This window comes from Scyliorhinus canicula, chromosome 16, assembly GCF_902713615.1.
Source record: "Scyliorhinus canicula chromosome 16, sScyCan1.1, whole genome shotgun sequence".
NCBI lineage: Eukaryota > Metazoa > Chordata > Chondrichthyes > Carcharhiniformes > Scyliorhinidae > Scyliorhinus > Scyliorhinus canicula.
The window spans coordinates 88,391,899-88,414,917 of NC_052161.1; the positions used below are offsets into that span (position 1 = coordinate 88,391,899).

Below are 23,019 nucleotides of genomic sequence, written 5' to 3' on the forward strand. Positions count from 1 at the left end.
GAAAGATCTGGGTGTACAGTACCACAGATCTTTGAAAGTGGCAACACAAGTGGACAAGGTAGTCAAGAAAGCTTACGGAATGCTTGCCTTCATTGGATGGGCCATCGAGTATAACAACTGGGAAGTGATGAATCCTCACTCCCCCACACACTCTAATCAATCCTCAGTTCTCCCAAACTGTAATGACGCCTCACACCCCCCAGACTGTAATAAATCCTCACTCACCCACACTGTAAATGAATTCTCACCTCCCCCACACTGTAATGACACCTTATTCCCCCGTACTGTAATGAGTCCTCACTTTCCCCAAACTGCAATGACTCCTCACTCCCCCCACACTGTAATGGCTCCTCACTTTCCCCACACTGTCATAAATTCTCAGTTCCCCCCACACTGTACTGACTCCTCATTATCCACTCTGTGGAATTCCTCACCTCCTTTGAAGAACTTGAAGACACATCTCTTTCCACAGCCAGCATCGCAGCACATCTGCCAATGGTCACAGTCCGCATCTTCCTCACATTCATCTCCGAGCTTCAAGCTGCAAACTTTGCTCAGTGAGCTGCTGGATGGACACTGATCGTTCTCTTCTTTATCGGAAGACAGAAAGAGATCATTAACTGGCCCTTTATAAACACAGGTACAAAGTACAAAAGCTAAAGATTCCTCCTCAAACATTTTATAAATCACTGCTTCAGCGTGAGCTGGAAGGTTGTGTTCAAATGCCCGTTGCCCACTTTTGGAAGGACGTCAAGGCCTTTGAGATACTGAAGAGCAGGAGAGAGACAAATTGGACAATTCTTTCAAAGACCTGGAACAGACTTGAAGGTCAGAATGGCCTCTTGGTGTGCTGTCCGCTCAGGTTCAATCCAGCTTTTCTTTGTGTTGATAATTGAGGAGATATTAGGGCGAGGTGACCAAAAGATTAGTTAAAGAACTCAGTTTATATTCTTAAAGGAGGAAAGAGCTGCAGAGGCAGTTAAGGAGGGAATTCCAGGGACGGCACATGTCACAGTGGTTACCACTGCTACCTATGGCACTGAGAACTCAGGTTCAAATCCCGGCCCAGGGTCACTGTCCATGTGGAGTTTGCACATTCTCCCCGTGTCTGCATGGGTATCACCCCCACAACCCAAAGATGTCCAGGTTAGGAGGATTGGCCATGCTAAATTGCCCCCTAATTGGAAAAAAATAATTGGGCACCCAAAATTTATGAAAAAAATATTTTTTATAAAAGGAGGGAATTCCAGAATTCAGGACCCAGGCAACATAAGTTGTGTTGGTAAATGTTGGACAAAATGCAGGACAGCGAGTAGAGGATTATGGGTGAACCATTCTCAATATCCACTGAACGTTTCCTTGGGTGAAGTGGAGAGAGGTGGTGGACAATTCTGGCCTAATACAACACGTGACCAATCAGTTAACGGGGCTGCAGCATGTGACCAGATACAGGACACGTAGGACAATTCATCAGGTGAGCAATGAGGCACAGGGCAACAGACAATGTGACCAATCACACACATATCCCTGGATCATGTCACCAATCAAACACAAGGCTACAGACAAAGAACAAAGAATAATACAGCACAGGAATAGGCCCTTCGGCCCTCCAAACCTGTACCGGCCATGATACCAAAACCCTTAGTACTTCCTTGTGCTCTATCCCTCTATACCCACCCTATCCATGTGTTTGCCAAGATGCCTTTTAAACGACGGTAATGTATCTGCTTCCACAACCTCCCCTGGCAACGCGTTCCAGGTACTCGCCACTTTCTGCGGAAAAAAATTGCCTCGCACATCTCCTCTAAACTTTGCCCCATGGACTTTAAACGGATGCACCCTGGTGACTGACCCCTCCATCCTGGGAAAGAGTGCCTGCCCATGCACTCTATCCATGCCCCTCATAATCTTGTGGACCTCTATCAGGTCACCAGGGCCCTGGGGTATGTGACCAATCAGACACATAGTCGGTGGTCATGTGACCAATCAGTCACAGGACCCTGGAATTTGTGAGCAATTAGACACAAGGGGTGGAATCTCCGCACCACCGCCGGGTCGGGGAATAGTTGGGGGACGGCATGAATCCTGCCCCCGCCGGCTGCCGAATTCTCCAGTGCCGTGCATTTGGGCCGCATGGCTGCCCATTTTAGGCCAGTCCCGCCGGCGTAAATTACAAGAGGTACTTACCGGCGGAGCCTGGCCGCGTGGACGGCCTCCGGGCTCCTCGGGGGATCTGGCCCCGAAAGGTGCCTCCACGGTGACCAGGCCCACAATCGGGGCTCACCGATCCACGGACGGGCCTGTGCCGCGGGGACACTCTATTCCTCCGCGTCAGGCTGCTGTGGATCTCAGCGATGGCCGACGTGGAGATGAACCCAGCCTGCGCATGCGCTGGGATGACGCCAGCATACGCTGGCGTTCCCACGCATGCGCCAACTCGCTCCGGCAGGCGGAGGCCCTTCGTCGCCGGTTGCCGTGATGCCAAACCTGTTGCGTGCCGGCCGGCACGGCGCAAACCACTCCTGTGCTGGCCTCGCCTTGAAGTTGCAGAGGATTCTGTACCTTCGGGGCGGCTCGACGCCGGAGTGGTTCATGCCCCTCCTTCGCGCCGGAGATGCCCGCCCTGCCGATTCCCGCAGAACCCCGCCCATGGTCTGTGACCAATTGTACACAGAGTCCTGGAGCTTGGTATTGTGTCGTACACAGGGGTCTATATCCTGGGGCCTGTTCCTTTGGACAGATCCTGCAGCTCTCTTCTGTTATTGTTTGTCAGTCAAAGTTAAATTGTGTTGTGCAGTGAGTTTTTTGTGGATTGTCCTTACTGTGCCAGCGAGAGTAGACACACTTCTTCCCACAGCCGATATCACAGCACTGCTTCCAGGAACTGCAGTCTTCATCATCATTACAAGATTCACTCGAGTTGCTGGCACAGATTCTCCTCGCTCGGTACGAGTCGGGACATTCATCTCCTTCATCTGCATGAGAAAAAGTTGTGAGTTAAAGGTGGAGGGAGTTACACACAGCAAAACAGGGTTTACAGTAAGAAAGAGAGTACTGAGGGAATGCTGCACTGTCTGACGATCAATACAGAGACTGTATCACACAGTCAGAGGACCATATCGAAGGAGTGCTGCACTGTTTCACACTCTCTTCATCAGTACGTCACATTTTGTTTTGATCAAAGCATTCTTCTGTCTCTCCCTCACATTGTCTGTTTCTCTTTCCTTTTTGTCAGTGTGTCTCGCTCTCCCTCTCTCTGTCGCTATAACTCTCTCTTGTTTGCTGAGTGTCAATTTCTGCCATATTCTGCTTCATTTTTTCTCTTATTCTGCTTCAAACTATCTCATTGTCTCTCTCTTGCCCTCTCTTCTTTGTTTACTTTCTTCCTTATCCCCATGCTCTGCTATTTCCATGCTTACCGTCATCCATGAAGCTGGTAATACAGACTTTTCCACATTTGGTGTCACAACAGGTCTGCCAAGCATCACAATCATCATCTCCGCTGCACTGGTCTCCAAGTTTCAGATCACACATTGGGGTGAGACGGTGGGGCGCTGGACAGGTATCATCCCCTGGAATACAGAAATCGGAGATCAGTCAGGAAAACCAATTATGGAGAGATCCCTCAGGAGAATCCAAGCAAAGTGGTTTCCTTCAGGAACACATTAATGACGAATGAAGTCGCACATCTTTAATTGGAGTCAGGGGTGAAACAGCTCGGCAACAGGTTCCATCGCCAGTCTGATTAATGTAGAAATGTTTATATACATTGTATTTGCAATCTTTTGCAGTAATATTATTAAGAACCCTGGTTCAAAATACAGGCTGTGTGTCTCCTAAAGCTGTAATTAAGGAGTCATAAGGTGAGGGAATCATTTATTCAAACCACTTTGTTGGTCACAGATAAAAGTTTAATAGAATGATGTTTATATTTTGGCTGGTTCCCTGTGAGATAGATAATGTGAGGGTCAGTATTTAGTCCAACTAGTCTGGTACTGGGGCATCTTAATGGGTTACAGAGAACGTCATTAATTGGAGGAGCCAGATCTGACTGTAGTTTGAAATCTACTAGAATATTTTAAGTGGAACAGCGGTTTGCCATGGGATTCGAGTCTGACAAGACAGAAGGATTATTTAGTTGTTCCTGAAAAGGGTTTTTCTCTCTCTCTTTAAAAGTCTGCACAGATGAGCAAGTAACCTGTATCATTAACTTTATTTGGCAGTGGTATTTGATTTGGATTGGGTTGCTCAATTCAAGTTCGTGGCAGGTTCAGATAGTAAGTTAAAGATTTTCTTTTATTTAAGAATTATTTACATGTTAATTGTAAAGCTATTCCTTTGATGTTAATTCTGTGTTTAAATTAGTTTGTTTTCACATAAAAGGTACTTGCTGAGAGGGCATATCCTTTCCACACAGTTTTACAAATTCAAATATTTTTGGTGGTTCACATCCAGTATCATAACTAAAGTTGAATTCTGGTCCAGTAATCTAACACCGCTCTCTGCTGAGTTAGCCTCATCTCTGACATTCAGTCTCTCACATGCACATGCATGCACACAGACACAAACACACACGCTCTGACACACGCACGCTCCGACACACGCACGCCCCGACGCACGCACGCTCCGACGCACGCACGCCCCGAGACACGCACGCTCCGACACACGCACGCTCCGACACATGCACAAACCGATACACGCACACTCCCACTCGCACACTCCCTTCCCAGCTGGTGATGAACTCAGAGCTCCATGAATAGACTCCAAGCACCACAAACCCTCTGAACCACTCACGGGACATGAAGAAGCGAGGAACACATCTCTTTCCACACTCGGCATCACAGCACGAGGACCAGGCCAAGCAGTCAGCGTCACTCTCACACACATCTCCGAGCTTCAGTTCACAGAAGTTGTCCAAACGGCTGGAAGCAGGACATTGGGTAGCTGGAAGACACAAAGATCAAACACTCCATCAAAGAGTGACAGGACAGCGACAGCGTGTGGTTAAATACAGAGGAAAGCTGAGCGATTTCTTACATCTGGTCAGGAACTTGGGGACACATCTGTTTCCACAGCTGGAATTGCAGCAAGTCTGCCAACCATCACAGTCGCTGTCATTGTGACACTGGGTGTTGAAGCTCATTGTGCAGATGTGAGTCAGTCGAGAAGATTCTGGGCATCTCCGGTCACCACCTGTAGAGTGAACAGTGATACAAGGCTCAATTTGATGTGTCTAATCTGGACGTCGCTTCCCACTCACCCCACTGGTTCTTCCAGTCCCCTTGTAACCTCCATCGCTAATGAGTAGCATCTAGGAGGGGAGCGAGTGTCTCGATTGATTACTTACCCTTGCCATGGAACACATGGACACACCGTCTGCCACAGGTGGTGTTACAGCAGGTCTGCCAGGCATAACAATCGTCGTCATCTTCACACAGCTCCCCGTACCTCAGCTCACACATTGTGGACAGGCGGTGTGGGGCAGGACAGTGCCCTGCTGTCAGATCTGGAGAAAGGAGAGACAGAGGTGAGAATTGGATGGGAGCGAGGATCTCAACATCAGCATGCTACATTATCAGCTCCAGTCAGCTGGCACTGTCTTTTCATTCATCTTTGTTGAGACACAGTTGATACTTTGCTGGGTCAGGTTGACCATGTGCTCTTACCTGAGAATTTCGGACTGTGCTGCTGTCCCATGAAGGAGTGGACACATCTTCTGCCACAGGAAGTCTCACAACACTGCATCCACTTGCCACAATCCTCCTCATCCTGACAGTGCTGACTGTGGTTCATCCTGCACACACGATCCAGACTGGATGTATCAGGACACTTCTTGGCAGTCCAATCTATGAAATCACGAGATTGGTTAAGGCTGGAGACAGCTGAGATGGGGACAGACAGAGAGAGAGCGACGGATAGAGGGACAAAGCGAGAGAGATAAAGAGTTAGACAGAGACGGGAACAGAGAGACAGAGAGAGTGAGAGGGACAGAGAGAAAGAAAGAGAGGGACAGAGAGTGAGAGATGGACAGAAGAGAGACTGCTTGAGAGAGAAAGAGAGAGCTGGAGTGAAAGACGGAGAAGTAACGGAGAGTGAACCAGAGAGAGGGACGGAGAGGGAGACGAAAAGAGAGAGTTGGAGAGAGACAAAGAGATAGACAGAGAGACAAAGAAAGAGATGGATAGATAGACAAAGAGAGAGTGAGAGTTGGAGCTTGAGAGACAATGGGTGAGAGAGAGAGTGAGATAGACATGTATAGACAGTCAAAGGGAGAGGAAAACAGATGGATACCTGGACAAAGAGAGAGAGAGAGAGAGAGAGCGGAAGACGAAACCTGAGAGACAAAGGGAGAGAGTGACAGATCGAGAGACAAAGAGATTAGAAAAAGAGAGAGACATCATAGAATTTACAGTGTAGAAGGAGGCCATTCAGCCCATCGAGTCTGCACCGGCTCTTGGAAAGAGCACCCTACCCAAGGTCAACAACTCCACCCTATCCCCATAACCCAGTAACCCCACCCAACACTAAGGGCAATTTTGGACACTAAGGGCAATTTGAAAATGAAATGAAAATCACTTATTGTCACAAGTAGGCTTCAATGAAGTTACTGTGAAAAGCCCCTAGTCACCACATTCCGGCGAGGCTGGTACGGGAATCGAACCGTGCTGCTGGCCTGCTTTGTCTGCTTTAAAAGCCAGCGATTTAGCCTTGTGAGCTAAACCAGCCCCTTTATCATGGCCAATCCACCTCACCTGCACATCTTTGGACTGTGGGAGGAAACTGGAGCACACGGAGAAAACCCACCCACACACGGAGAGAACGTGCAGACTCCACACAGACAGTGACCCAAGCCGGGAATCGAACCTGGGACCCTGGAGCTGTGAAGCGATTGTGCTATCCACAATGCTACCATGCTGCACATCGAGAGAGAGGAGAAGGGAAAGAGGAAGTGATAGAGATAGAGAAAGAGAGAGGTAGATAGAGAGATAGAGTGTGGGATAGAGAGAGAGAGAAGGACAGATAGAGAGAGAGCGATGTTGTGTGAGTGGCAAAGAGAGGTCCAGAGAGAAAGAAGGAGAGAAACAGCCAAAGAGCCAGAAAGAGAGATGGAAAGAGAAAGAGAGAGAGAGAAAAGGGGAGACAAGAAGAGAGAAAGACAAAGAGCGAGGCAGAGAGCGAGACGTAGAGGGAGAGAGACAGACAGAGAGAGGAAGACAGAGAAAGGAATAGAGACAGGGAGAGAAAGACAGACAGGCAGATAGAGTGAAACGGAGAGAGAGAGACAGGAACAGAGAGAGAAAGAATGACACAGCGAGAAAGAGGAACAGGGAATGGGAAATGCAGAGAGAGAGAGGGACAGAGAGAGTGAGAGGGAGAGAGAGAGAGAGAGAGAGTGACGGTGTGAGAGAGACAGGGCCAAAAATACAAAGTGATGGATGGAGATAGAGATAGAGAGAGAGAGAGAGAGAGAGACTGAGACTGGACCAGAAAGAGAATCAAATGGATTAAAAGAGAGAACGATGGAGAGGGAGAGAAGAGAGAGCAGGACAGGGAAGAGGCAGAGAGACATCTGGGGCGAGATTCTCCGCACTCCCGACGGTGCGGAGAATAGCGTGGCTCGTAAAATTTTACGGCCACGCTGTTCCGACGCCCTCCCGCTATTCTCCCCCCCCCCCCCCCCCCCCACGCCCGACTCCCGATACGAATCGCTGCCGCCGTTTTTTTCAGCTGATTTTCAGCTGATCGATGGGCCGAGTTCCCAGCCCTTTACGGCTGTTTTTACGAACGGCAAACACACCTGGTCTGGCCGTTCGTAAAAACGGCCGTAAATTCTCACTTTTTATAACCATGGCACCGATTGGCACGGCAGTACCACGGCCGTGCCAAGGGTGCCATGGGCCCGCGATCGGTGGGCACCGATCGCGGGCAGCGGGCCCGATGCCCGCGCACTATTTGTCCTTCCGCCGCCCCGCAGTATCCATTCGCGGGGCGGCTGAGGGGCATCCCGGCCCGCGCATGCGCGGGTTTCGCGCAAATACGCGATGACGTCATCCGCGTATGCGCGGGTTGGAGTCTTCCAATCCGCGCATGCACGGCTGACGTCATATGACGCGTCAGCCGGCGCTAACTCTGGCAAGCGGGCTTAACGAAATTCGTTAAGCCCGCGATGCCGGAGTTTACGGCGTCGGGATGCTAGCCCCGACCGGGGACCAGAATCGGTTCCCGGTCGGGAAGGGGGAGGCTGGCGTCAAACCCGCCCGGATTTGACGCCAGCCTTACGATTTCTCCCCATATGGGAGAATCTCGCCCATAATGACTGACAAAGACAGAAAAAGTGATAGAAAGAGAGACACAAAGAGAGATGGACCAAGACTGAGAGAATTATAAACAGGAAGAGAGACAGAAGCAGAGGGGTCATAGAATCCTCGGGGGGTGGCGCCAGTCCCGTCCTGCCGCCCCAACACCGGCTCCCGTATTCTCCGCCGCCTGTTTTTGGCCGGGGCGGAGTCACACCACGCCAGTCGCGGGCCATTGACAACGCCCCCCCCCCCCCCCCCCCCCCCCGGCAATCCTCCAGGCCACGATGGGCCAAGCGGCTGTCTGTTTCTGGCAAGTCCCGCTGGCGTGGTTTAGACATGGTCCCACACGGCGGGACCTGGCAGGTAAATCGGCTGGGGCGGTCCTCGGGAGGGATGGGGGGGGGGGGGGGGGTGTTCGCGGGGGGATCCGACCCTGGGGGGTGCGATCGGGGTCCACCGAGCTGTGGGCGGGCCTGTGCCGTGGGGGCACTCCTTCCATGTGTGCCGGCCCCTGTAGGGCTCCGCCGTGGCCGGCACGGAGAACAGAACCCCCTGTGCATGCGCCAGAATATGCCGGCTGTTCCGCGCATACGCTGGGTCACGCCAGACCTTTGGCCCATGCACGGACTTGTGCAGTCCCTTTAGCGCTGGCTGGCGCGGCGCCAACCCATCCAGCGTCTCCTAGCCCCTGGAAGTGCAGAGGATTCCGCTACTTCTGGTCGCCCGCCGCTGGAGAGGTTCGTCGGCTTCGGCCATCGCGCCCGTTTCGGAGAATCCCACTTATCGTGAGAGACAGAGAAAGATACAGATGTGACCCACTGCAGAAATGTACAGACCTGTTGAGGATCTGTTCTTTTCGGACCAGGAACTTCCCCAATTGGATTTCCCAAAGGATGATGGAACACATCGTTTCTGACAGCCAGCGTCACAGCAACTTTGGGAACCACTGCAATCTCCATCCGACTCACACACCTTCCCGAAGGTGCTGTTGCACACACGGGCCAGATACTCTGGACGAGGACATTGCCCACCATCTATGTGAGAGAAAGAGACATACACAATCCAGCATCACCGAGACACAGAGTAAAGTTCCTTCTGCACAGGCGCATCATACACTCCCAGGACAGGTACAGCATAGGGTTTGATAAAGAGGAAAACTCCCACGACACTGTCCCCATCAAACTGGTATCGCCACGGGGTCTAGATATAAAGTAAAGCTCTCTCGACACAGTCTCCATCAAACACTCGCAGGACAGGTACAGCACAGGGTTAGATACAGAGTAAAGCTCCCTCTCCACTGTCCCCATCAAACACTCCCAGGTGAGGTACAGCACAGGCTGAGATACAGAGTAAAGCTTCCTCTACACTGTCCCCATCAAACACTCCCAGGGGAGGTACAGCACAGGGTTAGATAAAGAGTAAAGCTCCCTCTAAACTGTCTCCATCAAACACTCCCAGGACAGGTACAGCACAGGGTTAGATACAGAGTAAAGCTCCCTCTACACTGTCCCCATCAAACACTCCCAGGAAAGGTACAGCACGGGGTTAGATACAGAGTAAAGCTTCCCCTCCACTGTCCCCATCAAACACTCTCAGGTTAGATATACAACGATCTCAGATACAGAGGGCATGATTTAATGGCCATACCACGCCCGGCAGAAATCCAAGCGAGCCGTGTAGATTGCGGGAGGGTCCGCAATCGGGAACTGTGCCAGGCGCCGACCAGGCTCCGAGAAACCAATAGCTATCAGTTAGGCCCAATCTTCACTCTATTAACGGGAAGAGCACCCTATCTCACAGCCTCCCATCATCTAATTAGCTCCGCAGTGAGCCGCCACACAGGTGCCGATTCGTGGACCAGGCGTCACAGAACCTGGGGGGTCCCCCGGCCCATTGGAGGCCCCTGGGTGGTCAGGGATTAGGCGGCGTGGACCTTGGCCCTGCCACTGGAATGTTATCACCTTGGCTTGGCTGCCAGGCTTGCACCTTGGAACTGCCACACAGGCATTGCCAAGGTGTCTGGGTGTCACCACAAAGACGGTAGGGGCACGCCCACGGTACCAGGGTGGCAGTGCCAGAGTGCCAGGATGGCACTGCCAAGCGTCAGGGACTGAGGGAGGCTGTGCGCATGGAGGGAGAGTTGAGGGGGTATATGAAGTGTGGGTGCGGGCTTGTGCAGGGTGGGTATGAAGTGGGCTCTGAAAGATGGGTTGGGTGAAGGGTGGGGGTCTAGAAGGGGAGCCGGAATGGGGTGTGGGAAGGCCTGAAAAAGTGGGCCCCTCAGTGACCCCATAGCGGGGTGCCATTACTTGGGGTGGGGAGGTGCAATGCAAATGTTTGAGGAGGTGACATTCCCCATAGGTGGGGAACCCACAATCCCACCTGGAGATCGAGGCACATTTGAAAATAGTTGCCCGATCTCGGAGGAGCCAGTCTGGCAAGCAGTTTCAGCTCCCCAGTGATGAAAATAATTCTACCGTGGGCTAAACCCATAGGAAACACCCCAGGCCCCAAAAAAGTGATTAACTATGCTTAGATAGCGGGGAGGAATTCAAAGGCAGAACTGCCAGCAAACCCCACAACACATAAACACTTGGAAACATTTCCATTAGATTGTGCCCAGAGTAAAGTTCCCTCAACATTGTCACCATCAAACACTACCAGGACAGGTACATCACGGGGTTAGATAAAGAGTAAAGCTCCCTCTACAATGGCCACATTCACCACACACATCAAACACTGGCAGGATAAGAAAAGTACCGGTTAGACATGGAGTGAAGCTCAGCCACGTGACTCACCTCCTCTGGAAAAGCTGTAGACACACCTGGTCCCACAAGGAGTAAAGCAGCACGTCTGAAATTTGCCACAGTCACTCTCACTGGTACAGGCCTTCCCCATGGTCGAATTACACACATAGTTCAGTTGACTGGGGCTGAAGCACTCTCCCGGTTTGTCACCTACAAGGACAACAATTGGATATAAGGGTCAGTCTGCACAGGAGGGAATAGTGGGGCAGGATTCACCATGGGAATTCTCTCAGTGTTTTCAGTTCTTCAGAGTTTGATAGGCATTGGATTAATGGTCCTGATTCACTATCAATGACCACAGAAACGAGCATGTAGTCTGAATTGATGGCTTTAATCGACAAGATGTTTCCCCAGCAGCTCAAGTACAGAAAAGGCAGCTGCAGGGGAAACACAGGTTCTTATACACCGCCTCAATGGGCGGAGCTACCTTACATTCTGACCAATGGGTTACAAACCATTGGGCCAATGAGCAGCGAGCCTTCTCCACCAATGGTGGCTCAGCACTCCCAGGTACCGTAGTACCTCTAGTCATACTACCACAGGTCCTAGTTTCCCCGGCACCCTGGGTCATGAACCAAGCATCTTGTAGTTTTCAATTTTCACTTCCTGAACCTCATGAAGCTGCATCTGGCAACTGAAAATCTGACCCTGGCCTTCAGAGCCCAGCGTCTTTCATACTGAACTGTGAAACCATTCATAGTCACGCCTGAGGCAGCACAGTGGCACAGAGGTTAGTACTGCTGCCTTACATTACCTGGGAGCCGGGATTGATGCTGGCCTTGGGTGACTGTGTGGAGTTTGTACATTCTCCCCATGTCTGTGTGGGTTTCCGCCAGCTGCTCCTCTTTCCTCCCACAGTACAAAGATGTGTAGGTGATGTGGATTGGCCATGATAAATTCACAGGGTCACTGGGATAGGGCAGGGTGTGGGCATATGTACAGTGCTCTTTCGGAGAGCCATTGCAAACATGATGGGCCGAATGGCCTCCTTCTGCACTCTAGGAGTTCAATGGAAACAGCAGCCTCTGCCCTCTACTGGCTAGAGTTTATCAGTCTCTGTCCTCTGCAGTCTTGTGTCCATCAGTCTCTGCCCTCTGCAGTCTCGTGTCCATCAGTCTCTGTCCTCTGCAGTCTAGTGTCCATCAGTCTCTGTCCTCTGCAGTCTAGTGTCCATCCGTCTCTGTCCTCTGCCGTCCAGTGACCATCCGTCTCTGTCCTCTGCAGTCTAGTGTCCCTCAGTCTCTGTCCTCTGCAGTCTAGTGTCCATCAGTCTCTGTCCTCTGCCGTCCAGTGTCCATCAGTCTCTGTCCTCTGCAGCCTTGGGACCAATGGACTCCTCCCTACCAGTCTTGGGTTTATTGGAATCTATCGCCATGTGGTTGTTGCCTCATTCACCCAGTTTAATGTCACAGTCACTCTCTCAGACCCGGGCTCACCTTGTGTGAATGAGTAGAGACATTTCTTGCCACATCCAATGTCACAGCACTGTTGATAAGCACGACAATCGTCATCATCCTCACAAGACTGAGTCACATTTTTCTTGCAGAGAGACGACACTTTGGAAACTTCTGGACATTTCTTTGGCAAAACTAAATAACATAAAAATCTAAATCAGTCAAATGTCACAGGACATAAAAATCTTATAACCTCAATTACAGAGTAAATTAAGGTCAACAGTACCCAATTATACACTCCCAGGACAGGTACAGCATGGGGTTAGACAAAGTAAAGCTCCCTCCACTCTGTCCCCATCAAAGATCCAGAGTAAAGATCTCTCTGCACTGTCCCCACCAAACACTCCCAGGACAGCACGGTGTTCGATCCAGAGTAAAGCTCCCTCAACACTGTGCTTCCCAAACATGCACAGGGCATTTACAGCACGGTGTTAGATACAGAGTAAAGCTCCATCTACACAGTTCCCATTAAACACTCCCCGGGGTGGAATACAGCGGGCTTTGATACACAGTGAAGCTCCATGTTCACTGTCACATTGAATCTCAGTCCTTCCTGCTCAGTCTGTGTGGGATTCCCCCATGAGAGTGTGTCTGCTGCTCTGTAACTGATGCTCACATTTGTTGATGAATGTTGGGACACATTTCGCCCCACAGCTGGTTTTGCAGCACATCTGCCAGATGTCACATTGGGTGTCGTTGCTGCAATCATTTCCTAGTGTCATGTCACACATCATTGTGAGTCTCCTGGAGACTGGGCATGTTCCATTCACTGAAATATAAGAGGAGACAAAATCACACCACAACCATCTCATCAGTGTGGGACCCTCCCAATCCCAAGAGCACTGAGAACTAGATCCTGCTCTGTGTCCGCTTTCTCCAGTGAACCTAACACACTTCCTGTCCCAGAGCTTTGGTCACTCTGATCTCCTGAGGCAGACTAACAGTCACACAAAATATCTGACTGTGGTATTACAAACTCCGGACCAGACCCCAACATTTTCTCGGATACCAGACAGAAATCCCAATTTGTTATTTTTAATTTGTAACACGTAAAGGAAAGATATTTCTCTCCAAGAGTGATTCCATGCAAAAAACAGGGATGCGGGGCTGGATTCTCTGTTTTGGGGACCATGCCCCCACACCGTTGTAAAAACTGTGGCTTTTCACATCAGAACAACTGGCGTGAGTGAGAGTGAGAGAGTGAGAGCAATGGAGAGAGCGAGGGAGATGGCAAGGGAGAGCACGAGGGAGAGCCTGAGGGAGAGCCTGAGGGAGAGTGCGAGGGAGAGCACGAGGGAGAGCCTGAGGGAGAGCCTGAGGGAGAGCACGAGGGAGAGTCTGAGGGAGAGCGCGAGGGAGAGCATGAGGGAGAGCATGAGGGAGAGCCTGAGGGAGAGTAGGAGGGAGAGCGTGAGGGAGAGTACGAGGGAGAGCCTGAGGGAGAGCACGAGGGGGAGCACAAAGGGAGAGCGCGAGGGAGAGCGCGAGGGAGAGCCTGAGGGAGAGCACGAGGGAGAGCGCGAGGGAGAGCCTGAGGGAGAGCTCGAGGGAGAGCGCGAGGGAGAGCGCGAGGGAGTGCCTGAGGGAGAGCACGAGGGAGAGCACGAGGGGGAGCACAAAGGGAGAGCGAGGGAGCGAGCGAGGGAGAGAGGAAGGGGGAGCACGAGGGAGAGCCTGAGGGAGAGTGCGAGTGAGAGCACGAGGGGGAGCATGAGGGAGAGCCTGAGGGAGAGCGCGAGGGAGAGCGCGAGGGAGAGCACGTGGGAGAGCACGAGGGGGAGCACGAGGGAGAGCCTGAGGGAGAGCGCGAGGGAGAGCGCGAGGGAGAGCGCGAGGGAGAGAACGAGGGGGAGCACGAGGGAGAGCCTGAGGGAGAGTGCGAGGAAGAGCACGAGGGAGAGCCTGAGGGAGAGCACGAGGGGGAGCACGAGGGGAAGCACGAAGGAAGAGCGAGGGAGAGAGCGAGAGAGAGCACGAAGGGAGAGCGAGGGAGAGAGCGAGGGAGAGAGAGAGAGAGAGAGACCCTGTCAAATTAATGCTGAATCTCCGACAACCATCTGCAGAAACTGTTGTTCAGCTCACAGCTTTCTTTAACACAATTCAAAAAACTGACTGTTAGACACCTGGTACAGACCTGGATCCTCCATCACCACATCATCTCAATCTCACTCAACTTGCATGACTTAATTGCTTACGTTTATGCACAATATATCAAATGATCTACGGCCCTGAAATCAAAAACCCATCAGTCATTACTTTGTTAAAAAAAGCAGGACCTATTATAACAATGATCTCACTTTTATGACATCTTAATTGCACCTTCTGCCGCCACAGTGTCTGTCTTTATTTTTTTCAGGACTTTTAAAACATGTTACTGCAGCACATATACATAGGCCCTACCCCAGGCTCTCAAAATCATTACTGCATCAGCGCATATCATATCGAATATATATTAATTTCATACATTCATCACAGTGGGAAGCTGAAATCAGTCTTGTTCAATCTGATACCACACATTAGACTCAATGAACAAGGAGCAGGAGCAGGAATCCGGTATGATTCACCCCCTCCTAAACCCAGGGATCATTAGACTGGGATTAGAGCAGGAACATGGGCTGACTCACACCTCGCCCAAACACAGGGGACACTGGGCAGGATTCAGGAGCAGGAACCCTGGATGATTAACCATTCCAACCCCCCCCCCCCCCCCCCACCCCACTCCCTGAACCATGGGATTGGACAGTAATCAGCAGCAGGACCCTGGGCACATTCACCACTTTCCTAACCCAAGCGTCACTCGACAGGGATCAGGAGCGAGAACTGGGATGATTCTCTCCTCTCCATAACCCAGTGACCTCTGGACAGGAATCAGGAGCAGGGACCCAGGCTGATTCACTGCACCTCCCTAACTGAGGGGTCATCGGACTGGGAACAGGAGCAGGAACACGGAATGATTCACCCCCTCCCAAACCCAGGTGTTATTGGATAGGGATCAGGAGCAGGAACCCGGGCTGATTTACTCCGCTCACTAATCCAGGGTAAATAGACAGGGATCAGGAGCAGGAACACGGAATGATTCACCACCTCCCGAACCCAGGTGTTATTGGAAAGAGAGCAGGAGCAGAAACCCGGGTTAATTCACTCAATACTCTAACCTATGTTGACGGGAATGGGGTCAGTGTACAGTGGGTGGGGACGATTCTCTCACCTCCTGTGAAACACTTGGGGATACATTTCTTGCTGCAGTCGGCATCACAACAAGTGTGGAAAGCATCGCAATCCTTGTTCTCTTCACATGAATCTCCGGTGCTCATCTGGCAGAAGATGGAAAGTCTGTCCTCAGTGGGGCACTGGTCCGTTGGTTCTGAAGAGCAAAGGAGGAATTCACATTGATCCTGTCTCTTTCCCCACATCAGGGACATTTCAAAACGCTCTTTGGTCAATGGTTCACTTTTCTTTAAAGTGTCACAATGTTACAATCTGGGAAATGTGATGAGTAATGCACTCACAGCAAGATCCCACAATCAGCCCTCGAGGTTAAGGCTCAGTTCTGTCTGAATCATGGAATGGTCCCAGCACAGAAGGAGACCACTTGGCCCATCGGGCTCATTCTGACCCTCCACAAGAGCAGTCCAGTTGGTTCTACCCCACCCCGTAACCACCCTTCCCTGTACCCCAGCATTTCCTCCGTACTGCCCTCATTACTGACAACCAGGGATTGTGTGCCTGGATAATGTGCTCACGGTCTGACAGTCCCAGCCCGTTTCAACACAGCCGAGAATATGTGACTCACACTCTTATTTGCTTAGATGTTAGTCAGAGAACCATTGGACTACGTTAAGGACTCTCGAACACATCAGACTTCAATTGGGCCCATGCTTTTGCTCCTCAGCCTCTTTTAACAAAGGCAAACCAATCGTGCCCTCCATTGACTGTGTGACACACCTCCCACACAGCCTCCTATCACGGAGGTACGAGGCTGACACTGCAGCCTCCAATGAGTGCATTGAGGCTGACGAATAACCCCTGATTTTGTTCTACGTGACGACCCAGTTTACCATTCTCCGTCTCTTGCATGCGCACTTACTTTTTGCCAGGCACTCTGGTACACATCTCGGCCCACACTCCGTCTTACAGCATGATGCCCAGTGACCACAGGTATCATCATTCTCACAGGGAGCAGTGAAGTTCATCTTGCACACGTAATGCAGTCTGGATGAATGTGGACATGTCCCTCCGTGACCTGTAGGTAAGGCACAGATTGACATCACTCACTGATACTCCTGACCAACAGACACCATTCAATGCTCTATGTCCCACAACCAGAGCACGGTGTTAGATACAGAGTAAAGCTCCATCTTGACTGTTCCCAACAAACACTCCCAGGACAAGGAAATTACAGGGTAAAATACAGAGTAAAGATGCCTCTCCTGTCCACATCAAACACATACAGGACAGTCATAGCACGGGGTTAGATATAGAATAAAGAAACCTCTACACTGTCCCATCAATAACACCGAAGACAAGTGCAGCACGGGCGAGACACAGAGTAACTGTGTTAGATTGAGTGATTGACTGGTGGCCAATGAATTGAATGAAATGGCTGGGCTCTGCCTGGTAACAGGTGGTGATTTGACCCTATCCCACTGGAATGCTTTTCAGAGTCCCAAGGTTTCACTTTTGATTTTGACAGCATGGAAGCAAGACTCGGCTATCTCTCTCCAGAAAGGCTGATGTGAACCGTTGAGGATTCGGAATCCAGGTTTTCTCCATTTTGGCTTGGTCAGAACAGAACTGACTCCATTTTGAACATCACAGAAATACGTAGACACAATTTGTATTTGGAGACCTATAGATGTATCCTTCTCTTTGATCCCAACACTTTAGGAAGTCTTCAATGACATTGTCCACGACCGACAGAGGTAGGGGGTTTTGTCATGAGTGACGTATCCGAACATTGTGCATTAGAAAGTAACTGAAATCCTGTTAACTGTTTGAGACAAAGAAATGTAACCTCCTCTCGAGAGAGCTACTCGGACTCTTAACAGAGAAACTGATTTCCCTCTTTTGGTGGCTGAGCCTGATATAGGCTTGTAAGATAGTCCCTTCAGATCTTGAATGCCTAAACCCCACTCACACTTGCAATAACTGAAATAATTGTGCATGCAGGTGCAATGGGGTCGTGGAACAGAATCACAGATGCCCATTGCATGCTAGCCTATCTTACAATGGATACAAACAAACTGTTACTTTAATCAGACTTTGTATCAGCATGTGAGCACTTTGGAATGGTACACTTTTTTAGATCATTATTATCCAATACTATATATTAACTGAAAGATAATGAGACTGCTTTAGAATGTCACATTTTAAACTGGGACTGTTGTTACACACTTACCTTGTGTATTCACTCTGTATTGTGGCCATGTATCTGTATTATACTCACTCTATATAAACGCAAGTATAACTTGTATTATAATTTTTTTATACCAGTAATATAAAATCATAGAATCCCTACAGTGCAGAAGGAGGCCATTCGGCCCATCGAGTCTGAATCAACCCACAGAAAGAGCACCCTACAGAGGCCTTCTCCGCCGGCTTATCTCCTTTATCGTGACAGCCATGTAACACTCAGCTCAATAAAGACATTGCACTAGAAACACTATCGTCTTTGAAGTCATCTGTTGTCTTCAAAGTAAAAAGGCCTAGTGGAGCTTTCAAGGCTGCTGTGAAACTGGCTGGAGCCTCATAGTGAGCTAACTGATAAGCACAGGAATACAGGCTACTGGTGCCAGCCTGTTACAGGGAGGGTGGCAGCCATTAATCCATCCTCTGTTGGATGAAGGTGTCTTAGTTTGGCTAATTCCTGGAGATGTGACCTGGTATCAATTCTAAAGTCACAAGAGGAGACTTCCTAAACATTCAGGATGATAATGTCATCAAATATTTATTGGTGGAAAACAAGGATACCGAATGGTGGAGGTATGGGAGGTATGGTACACACGGGAGCAATATGCCATCAATGAACACACGACGAGTGGTGAACGTAACTGAGGCTTTAATACCTTTATACATGAACCCGAGGGGAGGAGCCACAGGCAGAGCCAGCAGGGACAGGCCCAGGCATGTAACAATACAATACAATACAGTGGTTTACCACATTCACACCCTGTTAAAAAAGAGTCCAGCGTGGGTGAAGTGGGCTTAAAGATCAAGTCTGTCGGGGGACTTGACCTTCCGCTGTGATCGCCTCAGTCCAGGCTGTGGTGTGGACACCTGCGTGTCCGGGAGCATGTTGCCCTCTTCTTCACCAGGTTGCTGAGTCGGTGGAGCGGGGGACGGGGGGCGGTGTATGTGCGGGGATGGTGGCGATGGTCGCTGGGGAACCTGCAGGTGCCAAATCCCGAAGCGAGACTGTGTCCTGTCGCCCTTCATGATGTGCCATGGAGGCATATTGTGGATTGGCATGGAGGAGCAGGACCTTCTCGATGTGGGGGATCTGATTCATGGCTCCTTGCATGCTTCCGGAGGAGGACGGGCCCTGGGACTGTTTGCCAGGACGGGAGCGAGACCCCGGAGGTGGACTTCCTAGGGAAGGCAAACATACGCTCGTGACGAGTCTCATTGGTGGCAGTACACAGGAGCGACCGGATGGAGTGGACTGCATCAGGGAGGACCTCCTGCCAGCAGGAGACTGGGAGACTTCTAGACCGTAGGTCCAGGAGGACGGCCTTCCAGACCGTCGCGTCTCCGTCTCCACCTGTCCGTTGCCCTGAGGGTTGTAGCTGGTTGTCCTGCTGGACGCGATGCCCTTGCTCAGCAGGAACTGATGCAACTCGTCGCTCATGAAGGAGGAACCCCGATCGCTATGGATGTAGGTGGGGAACCCGAACAAGGTGAAAAGACTGGGCTGGGCCTTGATGACGGTGGCAGAGGTCATGTCAGGGCATGGGATGGCAAAGGGGAATCTTGAGTACTCGTCAACAATGTTGAGGAAGTACAAGTAACGATCAGTGGAGGGGAGCGGCCCTTTGAAATCGACACTACGCCTTTACCAGGTGCGCTCTGTCTGGCCGATAGAAGTGCAGTTTGCACTCTGTGCAGACCTGGCAGTCCCTGGTCACGGTCCTGACCTCCTCGATGGAGTAAGGCAGGTTGCGAGCCTTGAGTAAAGTGAAAGAAACGGGTGACCCCCGGGTGATAGAGGTCATTGTGGAGAGCCCGGAGTCGGTCACCTTGTGCGCTGGCACATGTACCATGGAATAGGGCATCTGGGGGCTCATTGAGCTTCCCAGGTCGATACAAGATATCGTAGTTGTAGGTGGAGAGCTCGATCCTCCACCTCAGAATCTTGTCGTTGTTGATCTTGCCCCGCTGTGTGTTATTGAACATGAAGGCAACCGACTGTTGGTCAGTGAGGAGAGTGAATCGCCTGCCGGCCAGGTAATGCCTCCAATGTCGCACAGCTTCTACAACGGCTTGGGCTTCCTTTTCGATGGAGGAGTGTCGAATTTCGGAGGCATGGAGGGTACGGGAGAAGAAAGCCACGGGCCTGCCCGCCTGGTTGACGGTAGCGGTCAGCGCAAAGTCCGACGCATCGCTCTCCACCTGGAACGGAATGGACTCGTCCACAGCGTGCATCGCGGCTTTGGCAATATCTGCCTCGATGCGGTTGAATGCCATGCGGGCCTCAGCCATTAGGGAAAAACGGTGGATTTAATAAGTGCGCGGGCCTTGTCTACATAATTGGGGAACCACTGGGCATAGTCGGAGAAGAACTCTAGTCACATCTTCAGGGCCTTGGGGCAGTGGGGGAGGGGGAGTTCCAGGAGGGGGCACATCCGGTCGGTGTCGGGCCGTCGGACTCCGTTTTCCACAACGTAGCCAAGGATGGCTCGGCGGGTTGTACGCAAAACACATTTTTCCTTATTGTAAGTGAGGTTCAGGAGTTGAGCGGTGTGGAGGAAATGCCGGAGGTTTTCATCATGGTCCTGCTGGTCATGGCCACAGATGGTGACATTGTCTAAGTATGGGAACATGGCCCGCAGCCCGTACTGGTCAACCATCCGGTGCATTTCTCGTTGGAAGACCGAGACCCCATTGGTGACGCCGAAGGGAACCCTGAGGAAGTGGTAGAGGCGGCCATCTGTCGCGAAGGCCGTGTATTGGCGGCCCTTCGGGCGTATAGGGAGCTGGTGGTATGCGGACTTCAAGTCAACTGTGGAGAACACTCGATACTGCGCAATTTGATTGACCATGTCAGATATGCGGGGGAGGGGGTACGCATCGAGCTGTGTGTACCGGGTTATGGTCTGATTGTAGTCGATGACCAACCGGTGCTTCTCCCCAGTCTTGACGACCAGCACTTGGGCTCTCCAGGGGCTGTTACTCTGCTCAATGACCCCGTCTAGTAGGAGCCGCCGGACATTCGACCTGATAAAGGTCCTATCCCTGGCACTGTATCGCCTGCTCCTAGTAGCGACAGGCTTACAGTCCGGGGTGAGGTTAGCAAAGAGCGAGGGTGGGGCGACCTTAAGAGTCGCGAGGCTACAGACGGTGAGGGGAGGGCAGGGGCCCGCCAAACTTTAACGTAATGCTTTGGAGGCGGCACTGGAAGTCGAACTCCGTAATAGGGCAGCGCAGAGATGGGGAAGGACGTAGAGTTTGAAGTTAGTGTACTCTACGCCTTGTACAGTAAGGGTCGCAACACAGCGCCCCCGGATTTCTACTGCACATGATCTGGAAGCCAGGGAGATTTTCTGGGTCGCTGGTAAGATTGGGAGGGAGCAGCGCCTTACCGTATCTGGGTGTATGAAGCTGTCTGTGCTCCCGGAATCGAAAAGGCAGGCCGTCTCATGCCCATTGATCCAGACCGTCATCCTCGATTTTGTGAGGTGATGGGGCCATGGCTGGTTGAGCGTGATGGAGGCGAGCATCAGAAGGTGATGGGTAGCCCGGTCAGAGGTAGCGGTGGCCAGCGGACAATCGGCTGAGCAGGTCCCTTGTGACGCTGCGGAGTGGTCCCAAAATGGCGGCCCCCATGGGTCGCGAGTGGCGGGTGAAGTACAAAATGGCTTTAAAGATGGCAGCCCCCATGTGTCGCATGTGGCAGCTGAAATCGAAGATGGCTGCGAAGATGGCGGCGCCCATGGGTCACACATGGCGGGTGACGTGGCAGATGGGGGCAGCCCCGACAGGCAGCAGGCAGCGTTGCTGGGCCTAGAAGCTCTAAGGAGAGATATCGGGCCTCGTAGGCTTTCGCAAAGTGGCCCTTCCTCCCACACCTGTTGCAATTTGCCTTCCGTGCAGGGCAGCGTTGTCCGGGATGATTACCCTGGCCGCAAAAGTAGTACTTCGGTCGTCTGGCGTTGGCGGGCTGCAGCGCCACACGCGGGTCGGATGATGGCGGCGCCCATGAGGTCCATGAGGGGGCCGCGAGGTCGGAGGTGTAGGCCTCCATGTTCTGGTAGGCCACCTCCAGTGGATTTGAGAGTTGCACTGTCTCTGGGACGCCGAGCGTACTCCCTTCTAGCAATCGCTGGCGGATGTTGTTTGATTTCATGCCTGCGACATAAGCGTCCCTGACCAACAGCTCCGCGTGTTGGGTAGCCGATACCGCCTGGCATCACAGTTCCGGCAGAGTACCCGCAAGGCACGCAAGAATTTTGCTGGTGACTCCCCAGGGCGTTGTCGTCTCTTGGCAAGAAGGTGCCCAGCACACACCTCGTTCACAGACTTAACATCGTGTGCCTTCAGCAGCGTTATCGCCTCCGTATACGAGGGGGCGTCCCTGATGAGAAGACTTGCGGGCTCACCCTTGCGTGGAGGATCTGCTTCTTTTGGAGGTCGGTGAAGTCTTCGGTGAAGGATCTGAGGTACGCTTCGAAGCAGCTTAGCCAGTTCTCGAATGTTGCAGCGGTGTTGACTGCCTGTGGGTCTAGCTCCATGCGATCAGGCTTGAGTGATGAATTCATCTTAGATGTTTAGTGTATTAAATTGATATGCCATCAATGAACACATGACGAGTGGTGAACGTAACTGTGGCGTTAATGCACGAAACAGAAAGCCTCCTGGCCTCGGATCCGAACTGGATCAGAGGCGGAGACCAGCCACCTTTATACATGAGCCCGATGGGAGGAGCCACAGGCGGAGCCAGCAGGGACAAGCCGAGACATGTAATAATACAGTACAATACAATACAGTGGTTTACCACAGGGAGGTACAGGCGAAGAGTGTAAAAAGCCGATGAACAGTATTCAATGCTTGATCCTGGTTTACTTTTTTGAGTCTAACAGCCATCTGCCTCTCTCTCTCTAGAAATGCTGTTGTGAGTTCTATCCCTCTCTCTATATATATGTCGATCTCTCCAGAATGCCTGTGTGATTGCTCTCTCTCTCCAGAAGGCCTGTGAGTGCAGTATTGGGCCTAGTGCTCTAATTCACCGTGCACTATCCCAGG

The 23,019-nt window shown here is 51.5% G+C and overlaps 2 protein-coding genes across 2 annotated transcripts in view; both read right to left on the reverse strand.

The window, feature by feature from the left end:
• Positions 1-5,768, reverse strand: part of LOC119951018 (cell death abnormality protein 1-like) — a 32,281-nt gene extending 26,513 nt beyond the window's left edge. Inside the window, exons 1-7 of the mRNA XM_038774051.1 lie at positions 5,667-5,768; positions 5,348-5,506; positions 5,038-5,193; positions 4,795-4,944; positions 3,420-3,572; positions 2,823-2,975; positions 435-590 (exon numbers count right to left, since the gene is read on the reverse strand). Of these exons, the coding sequence (XP_038629979.1) occupies positions 435-590; positions 2,823-2,975; positions 3,420-3,572; positions 4,795-4,944; positions 5,038-5,193; positions 5,348-5,506; positions 5,667-5,745 (1,006 nt within the window). The 5' untranslated portion in view covers positions 5,746-5,768. The remainder of the gene's footprint in view (positions 1-434; positions 591-2,822; positions 2,976-3,419; positions 3,573-4,794; positions 4,945-5,037; positions 5,194-5,347; positions 5,507-5,666) is intronic.
• Positions 5,769-11,081: 5,313 nt separating this feature from the next.
• The window catches only part of LOC119951019 (transmembrane cell adhesion receptor mua-3-like), a 60,327-nt gene continuing 48,389 nt past the window's right edge, over positions 11,082-23,019 (reverse strand). Inside the window, exons 26-30 of the mRNA XM_038774052.1 lie at positions 16,649-16,804; positions 15,770-15,925; positions 13,178-13,330; positions 12,544-12,696; positions 11,082-11,257 (exon numbers count right to left, since the gene is read on the reverse strand). Coding sequence (XP_038629980.1) covers positions 11,082-11,257; positions 12,544-12,696; positions 13,178-13,330; positions 15,770-15,925; positions 16,649-16,804 — 794 coding nt within the window. The remainder of the gene's footprint in view (positions 11,258-12,543; positions 12,697-13,177; positions 13,331-15,769; positions 15,926-16,648; positions 16,805-23,019) is intronic.